Here is an 8,856-nt window from a genome sequence, read left to right on the forward strand (position 1 = left end):
GTTTTTTTATGCTGCGTGTGTCCGCTGCATAAAACTCACGACATGTTCTATACTTCGCCGTTTTTCGTGCATCACGCACCCATTGAAGTCAACGGGTGAGTGAAAAAAAATCACACAGAAGCACTTCCATGTGTCACACGTGATTCACGCAACAGTAGATCAAGAAATGAAGGGAAAAATAAAACCACCTCCTCCATTTCTTTTTCTAGACCTCAAAAACACATGTCATAAGGATGGCATATGCGTGAAAATCACACATCCATGCACCAAACACTTGACACACGGAACTGCAACGTGCAAAAAAAAATGCAGCATTTTTTGCGCCCGCAAAACACATGTTCGTGTGAATTTCACCTAAAAACAAAATTATAAAATGGTTACAGCCATTGTTGCCATTTATACTGCTGCCGACCCCCTCATGTGTTACACAACCTCAATAAGTTAAACAAAACTTAGCACAAGTAATGCAAGCTAGTGTATTCCAAACTAAGGGAAATAGTTTTGTTGTTTTCTGGTATAAAACTGATCAAGGTCAGATTCACATGAGGAAGTGTTGTGCAGTCCATTGTGAACCTGGACAATTGTTTTGCAACGAAATTAAAAATTCCTTGTAAAACACTGATCTCATTGCTAAGGCTCCATGCACACGACTGTGCGGGATTGTGTTAGCGAAGGGTCAGGATTGTGAATAGACATCCCATCCTGGCTGGAGGTAATGTATATTCATTGTCATGACACTGCAGTAATGTTATAGTGTGTTTATGTGGCTGCACATCATGATCTAGCTATATCGCTATGTGCAGTGTAAATGAATGGAGAGGAGTGTATGACACTGATTGGTCAGTGTCATACACGCCTCTGTACAACGCCCACTTGGCCACATAGTAAAACACGCCCAGTTGTCCGTTAAGAAACTCATTAGCATAAAGCTAATATAGGTCATAACTCTGTAAAAAAAAAAAAATGATAGTTCTAAATAAAACCACTGCTGTCACCTATATTACAGCGCCGATCATATTATGTACAATATAGGGCACTTATAATGTGGTGACAGACGCTTTAATAAAATATGTTTGATGTAGTTACAGAAAATCCAGGTTTGTCACATTTTTCTGTAATCAGTTCCCTCCCATGCAATTTTACACAGAGCAGCCCCAAGATGTCGTAAGGCAGAACAACTGAACATCGTGTCTTGCAGATCTAGGGTATGTTCACACAGGTCTGATACACTATACTCTTACATAGCATATCTGACCTAGAACCCTCAAGGGATTACGGGCCGAAAGACCACACAATATTGTGGCGCAGACTTTTTGCCATAAGTCAATACTTTCCTTCACTAGCGTTGCCATAGCAACACATCCCCCTGTTCTTCGTGCAGCCCGGCCTTCTGCGTAGATGCTGCAGCAGTCACATGGGATGAAAAGTCATCCCAGGAGGCTGGGAAAACAAGGAGCCGTCACTATGACAACACCAAGTGGCATAAGTATAGACTTATTCAATATAAACGTGACATTTTTTCCCCAGATTAGTGATGGAATCACAGGTTTTCCATCTTAAAAATATCAACACTTGTAGTTTGTTGTCTTTTCACCTACTCATTGATCTTAAAGTGGGAAAACCAAAACCATTCAGCAGCATAAGCTGAAAAAAAACAAAAAACCAGGTCAATTTATGAAGGTTTTCAGCTGATTTTTTTTCTACAACATGGGGATGAGATTTGTTCAAATCTCATCCACTTTCCTGCTACGCTATGGATTTCCACAGCCGATCAACCCAGTGTGAACATATCCCAATTGCAAAAAATAACACAAAAACCATAAATTATTGCACCCCTGTAACTATAAAAAAACAGGCCCCCAAAAAATAAAATATAACCTTCTATCATCTAAAAACAAAGCTCAAGTCAATGAGACTCCTCTTCCTTCATTTTCTTGGCCAGTCTTTCCAGAATATGATTCAAGTCCATGGTCTTGTTTAGTTTGTAGTAAGTGTCCTTTCTGATGGGATGAACTGCAAGCCAGTCAGGAACCAGCTCCACCAGTAATGAGAGATGTTTCTCCATGTCTCCTGAAGAAGCAAAAGAAAGTTACTACAAGGACAAAAGCAGAGGACGCCATTACACCAGCGCTCAGCCACATTTGGCACTCCAGCTGTTGTGAAACAATTTTCCGGCATGCCCTGACAACTTGGGCTGGAATAAATGCATTTTTTGCTCACATGGCATGCTGGGATTTGTAGTTTCACAACAGCTGGCACGCCAAATGTTGCCGACCCCTGAATTACACCATTTTGATAACATTTAACACCTAGTCTTGTTGACATCAAGATGCTGATAACCTGTTCTGATCCATGACCAACTGTGTATTAGAGCCCTGTCTTGCAATGAGCCCGGCACCCGGTCAGGATTCAGACAGATTTTCCAGCCTCTGGGTGTTCTCTTCCCTACCTGAAGGCATTGATGATCGGTAACTGGAGATGACTCGGTCGCATACAACTTCCACAGTCAGGGCAGGTTTCTTCTCTGCAACAAACACATTACGCAAGATGCGAGCGAGCTCTGGCAGCCTGGACATCATGAGAAGACGTTGCTCCTGCTGGGGTTTGCGGGTCATCATGGCTTGAAGCTTCTGGGCCTCCTTAGCCCGAACCTGAAAAGCAGAACGTATTAGAGACTTCTATCTAAAAAGTTCACGCAAAAGCAAATCTTCACCTCTACATTCTTTAAACTATGCCTACCCTTTCTAGCAGGGACTGCGATACCCCTTTAAGGGCACTGGATGAAGCCGGGGCAGGTTTAGACTCCTCTGAAGGTGCACGATTTGAGTCTTCAGCATTAGTCTCTGCAGTTTTCAAAGCTAAATTTGTAAGAGCCTTTTCCATCTAGAGAAAAAAAAAAAGTTACATTTGCAAAATTAATGCCATTGGCATGCGCAGATAATCCGTAGCTCTAGGCACATATAACAAGGATGGTGGAGGAAAAGCATCAACTCACCTTAGGCGTCATCATGCCCCTTGCTTTAGTCAACACTTCCTGTGCCGTGGTCAGTCTATCTATTTGTGGTGGTTGTGGAAGTTCAGCTGGCACTACATCTGGAACCTGGTCTACATTGAATCTTGGATGCCAGCGAGTCAGCTGATCATCAGGCACCACCATCGGAGGATTCAGTGTTGCCAGGAAAGACTAGAATGAGACATCGGGAGAGAATTAGATCATGCAAGAATGGATTAACAAAAAAAATCGGAGTAATCCTTTGCACATCTGTCTGAATATACTTACTCGGTGGTGCTGCTTCACAATATTGGTAAGGCTCCTTTGGAATAATTTTCTGCGTTCCAGCAGACGACTTGCTGTGAGCTGAAGGCGGCCATCCAACTTATCCTCTGCAAACCAAGAGATAACGCATGTTAGGAAAGGCTAGAGATGTCAAGGATTCTACACTTTCAACCAAAGCTCTTCAGCATCGTTTGACATACCGCGGTCTATAAATATTGAAGGCGAGTATTTTGTGTAAGGGCTTATTCAGACAAACGTATAAATAGTCTGACAGTAGTTTTTTTTAATGGACGTGTCACTGCTGCAGTATTTATATGGGGCTGTTCACACAGCTGTTTTAATGGACTGTGTGAAGAGCCCGTGGAAAAAAAATAAAAAAAATGACGAGCCCTGTTTTTGTCAGTTTTTACTTTTGACCAAGTGGGTGTTGGGAGAAAAGTGTATGACGCTGTCCAATCAGTGACCAATCCGCGTCATACACTTCTATCCATTAATTTACTCTGCACATCGTGAACAACGCAGGATCACTATGTGCAGTCACATATACACACATGAACGTTACTCAAGTGTCTTGACAGTAAATATACATCACTTCCAGCCAGGACGCGATGTCTATTCACAATCCCGACACTTCGGTAACGTTTGTGTGTGACTTACAGCACATCGAGATCACGTTGTGCTGTCATTTACAGCGAGATCTCGCAAGATTACGCTTGCTGTGCTGTAAATCCCTCACAAACGTTACCGAAGTGTCGGGATTGTGAATAGACATCCTGTCCTGGATTGGACGCAATGTCTATTCACTGTCAAGACACTTCAGTAACGTTAGTGTGTGTATGTGATGCACATAGTGAACACTGGATCACTATGTGCTGAGTAAGTGAATGGAGAGTAGTGCTGATTGGTCAGTGTCATACACCTCTCCACAACACCCACTTGGTCAAAAGTAAAAAAAAACAAAAAAAACCAGTTTTCTATGAAGAAAGTCATTAGATAAAATAGGTCATAACTTGGTGAAAATTGATCTTTTTTCTAAATAAAAAACCCTGCTGTAATCTACATTACAGCGCCGATCACATCATGTACAATATAGGCACTTATGTGGTGACAGAGGCTCTAAGTGTGAGGGATTCGTGAAAACTGGTCCTGCAAAGGTGTGAATTGGACGTGAAAAAACTGATGTTTCACACGTTCGTCTGAATAAGCCCTTAAAGAGGACAAATATTGCCCAGGCAGCAAGTAGTGACAGGAGAACTGGTGTCGGATTCCAGTATGTGCCATGTCACTGCAAAGACAGTGACCAGTTGCCATGCAATAGCAAATCATAGGGGATCCCAGCAATTGGTTAGTTGCTAGGAACCGGTTAAATTAATTTGTCAGCGCCGAAATCTTGTCTGCACAGGAGCCATATATTTAGTGCCAGGAACAGAAATCCCTTCAGGGCAAAGCAAGGAAACTTTTCCAATATGAAAGCCACAATGCTGCTTACACAGTAGAGGACAACAGTAGAAAACGCCTTTATGCCCTCTGCACACGTTGCACAGAAAAGATGGATTACCCGCCGGTAATCTGTTTTTCATGAACCTATGACAGCACCCCTTGAGACATCCCATTCGCTGGACAGGAAAGCCTGACTGGGTGTGTCCTTTTTTTATATCGTCAGGCTTCCTGTCCAGCGAATGGGATGTCTCTCCAGGGGTGCCGTCATAGGTGAAAGGGTAAATAATCCTATTTAGATCAATGCAACAGATTTTCAGCAGCTGAAATTTCTGAAACAAAATCTGCAGCGTGTGCAGGGGGATCTTAAGGGTTATTATTTGAGCATTGCTTACATGAACGGCACGGCAGTAGTCAAAACGACTACATTTTAAAACAATATTTTTTACCTTCTGGAACAATTGGCTCCACGGTAAGATGATAGTCTGTCTTCTTCATCCCGTCCTTGAAAGTTGGAATATTTTTCTCCTGTCTAAACATGTAGCCTTTTGGGTATACCGTTTTAATCTGTCCAACATTACGTTCCTCAAACTGCCTGTAAAATGGAAAGGAAATTAAGAGTGGTGTTATTTAAAAAAAAATAAATAAAGTATAAAAGTTGAGTGTTTATGACCAAACTCTTGACTACTTACTTGCGCATCATGTCTTGAACTCCCTGCTTCACTTTTGAAAACGTGACAGTCTCCAAACGGTTGAAGAGCATCCCTACAATGGTGTCCATGCTGCGGAACATGTCACCAAGCACTTTGTACTTAAATGGCAGTGAAAGTCCGGGTGGAACATCTTGGGCAAGTGTGTGGAATCGCTGATAGGCCGGAGCCTTCTCACTGCAATAGGAAAGTCATTGTTAAGTTGATTAAGTCTGATGGACGACTCCTCCACGGCGTGAAGAAAACCCAACAAGCGTCTCTCACCTTTCTTCATTTGGCCCCTCTGTCTTCCCAGCCTTCTGTTTTTCTACAGATTTCTTCTCCCTGAGCCGAGTCTCGAGTTCTTGTGCTTGTTTGAGTCTTGCCTTCAAGTCTGTGATGGTAACTTTACTCTCGACAGGCGCAGCAGGGACTTTTAGTCTCTGGCCGAGCTCCTGTATCCTCTGCAGACGAGATTTTAGTTCAAGATTCTCCTTGGACGGACCCTGGATGAAAGAATTGGTACAATGCTGTATTAATGAAGCTTTGCTTATAATATAGGACAACATTGAGAACATTCATTACAGGGAACCTGTCGAGTTGAAAATGCAGTCAGATCTGTGGGCGTCATGAAATAAAAGCAGGAGTAGATACATAGTTGAACAGCAAAAGATTTTTTTAATTTAAAGCTCTGCTTATTATGGGTTTAGGAGTCCAGTGAGTGGACCTACTCCGTGATTGACAGCTATCCCTGTATAAACGTGTACAGAGATAGGTGCCAATCACCATGTAGGACCGCCCACTGGACTCTTAAGCCCACAACGAACAGAGGTTTAAATGAATACATTACAAATTAGACTGAATCTTTTCCTACAAAACTATATCAATCTTCTCAGCTCGTCCTGCCTTCAAATTGGAGAGCATTTTCGATATGATAAGTTCCCTTTCAGATTTAATGGGGTCGTCCAGGCACAGACAACTGATGTCCTATCTACAGGATAGGTCATCAGTATATGGATCGGTGGGTGTCCAATCAGCTGCCTCCAGAAGCAGATGGTTACGATCTCGAAATAGCGGCCAAGCTGCAGCTCTGCTCCTATTCGAGTGAATAGGAGCAGAGACGCTGTTCGGCAGCACGGCCGCTATGCAGTATTCTGAACCATCTGCTGCAAAAGTACAGGATGTAATCTTTATGTCCAAGCATTTAGTTTAGTAACATTAACCTCAGCCAATCTATATACCAAGCTGGAAAAGTGCATGGTGGGGCTTTACAGTTGTTAATTAGGACAGTACCCACGCACAATACTCTCCGGGCACGTAGTTGCCTCCACGGTACCATTCAGCGTGCACTAGCGTCTCACCACGCCTGCGGTCGCGTTGGACAGGAGATTGGAAGGACACGCTGCGGTAGCGGCACCACAAAGTTATACTACTTTTGTAATACTCACAGCTGCATTGCTCTTCCAGTTTACACGTCTCGCTGATTGCAAGTTTCTTGCATGATCAGAAGTTTTCTATGTCGTACGTGTTAGGAAGGCCATGCAATACACCTGCTCCTGCCCATTTCTTGCAGGAAGGAGACAGATCTGACAACTATGTGACATACCTCGACTTCAGGCGCTGCTGGGCCGTTCTTCACTACATTGCTCTTTGGAGAAAGAGTCACATTGACCAGATCCTTTATCTTCTTCCCCAGAGACGGAGGGGCCTCACACTGGACTTCTGCTTTGGAACATGGGCTCAGGCACTGGAGGAGAAAAAAAAAAAAAATGGATTAGATAGAGCCCATCTGAACCACTGTCAACATCTCTCCACTCTGAGTGGGGTCCTGGGCACCGATACAGAATCATTAACATTTGCACAGCTATTTCCTTAACACCTATTGAGCAGAAAGAACGCCAGAAACTCACAGCCGCCTCTCCATATGGACGCAGCAACCATCTCACTAGGAAGGACTGGGAACAGGTGACCCCCTAGTCTGGAAATAGGTGCAGGACCCAGAACTGGGCCCAGCATCTATCAGACATCTCCCATAGAAAAGCCACGTGTTTGATGGAAATATCCATTTAATTCTATTACCAAGAGTCACATCAGACAGACCCCCAACAGATCGTGAAATCAATGGTAGTGTCAAAGAGCACAATACTAAGGAGTTTTGGCCTTTATGGATCCCAGACTAAAGGGGCAGGGAAAAACTTGAACCAATCAGGTTTCAGCTTTCATTTTTCAACGAGCTTCAGCAAAACGAGAGCTGGAATCTTATAGGCTGCAGCTGCCCGCTCCACCACTTCCCCATTGCATATGGCTGCTGCCGGGTTAGGTACCTGGGGCTCCTCTTCCAGTAGCTTTAGCTTCTTCCGTGCAGATCTCTTGCCCTGCACCTCTGGATGGACGATCTCCTCGTCAGAGGCCTTACGGACCCGCTTCTTGCTGCTGGGCAGGAGTGAGGAGACAGGCCGCTCGGCCTGCTCAGGGGTGCTGGGCGGCCGCAACAACTCCTCTAACTTCTGGCTACGGGTCTCCAAACGGGGGACTGTCTGTTGCACCTTTCTCCGTTTAGTCTCCAGAGGGCCCCCCGCTGCAGCCCGCTTACGTTGCCCGAAGAAATCAGTAACTCGCATCTGCGCCATGTCTGCAGCTTCCGTACACAGAACCCGCCACTTATCTAAATAAAAGCCCGCGAAAAGAGCCAGGGCGGTCACTGCATCCGGGGCGTCACGTCACGGCTTCAGAATCCTGGTATTGGTCGCGAATCCAGGATAGAACCCAGCGTGGAAGACGGATTTCGCGGGCAAATTTTACATCACGTGACCAGAACAGTCTCTTTGCGGGCGGGGGCGGGATAGGGTATATGTTCACACGGCCTATTTTCGGGCCGCAAACGCCCAAAAAACGGCCGAAAAATCGGAAGCAGGACGCCTCCAAACGTCTGCCCATTCGTTTCAATGGGAAAACGGCGTTCTGTTCCGATGGAGCGTTTTTTGCGGCGTTTTTTTACCCGAAAAATAAGGGTATGTGCACACACTAATTACGTCCGTAATTGACGGACGTATTTCGGCCGCAAGTCCCGGACCGAACACAGTGCAGGGAGCCGGGCTCCTAGCATCATAGTGATGTATGATGCTAGGAGTCCCTGCCTCGCTGCGGGACAACTGTCCCGTACTGTAAGGGTATGTTCACACGGCGGGGGTCCGTAACGGCTGAAATTACGGGGATGTTTCAGCCTGAAAACATCCCCGTAATTTCAGCCGTACCGGCATGTGCAGGCGCTTGAACGCCGCGTCAATTACGGCCGTAATTAGCGCTGCTATTCATTGGAGTCAATGAATAGCGGCTCCAATTACGGCCAAAGAAGTGACAGGTCACTTCTTCTACGCGGGCGTCTATTTACGCGCCGTCATTTGACAGCGGCGCGTAAATATACGCCTCGTGTGAACAGACAAACGTCTGCCC

The 8,856-nt window shown here is 44.9% G+C and overlaps 1 protein-coding gene across 1 annotated transcript; it reads right to left on the minus strand.

Annotated features, from left to right (window-relative positions):
* Positions 1–970: 970 nt before the first annotated feature.
* On the minus strand, positions 971–8,168 carry CDT1 (chromatin licensing and DNA replication factor 1). Its single transcript, XM_075838614.1, has 10 exons — positions 7,728–8,168; positions 7,010–7,150; positions 5,689–5,909; positions 5,407–5,601; positions 5,164–5,309; positions 3,281–3,384; positions 2,996–3,184; positions 2,740–2,883; positions 2,450–2,651; positions 971–2,070 (listed from the first exon to the last, which is right to left on the minus strand). Exons 1-10 carry the CDS (start codon positions 8,031–8,033, stop codon positions 1,907–1,909), a joined length of 1,812 nt encoding a protein of 603 aa, XP_075694729.1. The 5' UTR covers positions 8,034–8,168; the 3' UTR covers positions 971–1,906.
* Between the last annotated feature and the right edge of the window lie 688 nt (positions 8,169–8,856).

The sequence above is a fragment of the Rhinoderma darwinii genome, chromosome 9, assembly GCF_050947455.1.
Source record: "Rhinoderma darwinii isolate aRhiDar2 chromosome 9, aRhiDar2.hap1, whole genome shotgun sequence".
In the NCBI taxonomy this organism is placed as follows: Eukaryota; Metazoa; Chordata; class Amphibia; order Anura; family Rhinodermatidae; genus Rhinoderma; species Rhinoderma darwinii.

Coding starts and splice junctions, on each gene's coding strand:
- CDT1 (XM_075838614.1), bottom strand. CDS start 8,033: ATGGCGCAGATGCGAGTTACTGATTTCTTCGGGCAACGTAAGCGGGCT. Junction 7,151..7,727: donor TACTGGAAGAGGAGCCCCAG/GTACCTAACCCG, acceptor TTTCTCCTCCAG/TGCCTGAGCCCATGTTCCAA. Junction 2,652..2,739: donor CGCAGTCCCTGCTAGAAAGG/GTAGGCATAGTT, acceptor TCTGCTTTTCAG/GTTCGGGCTAAGGAGGCCCA.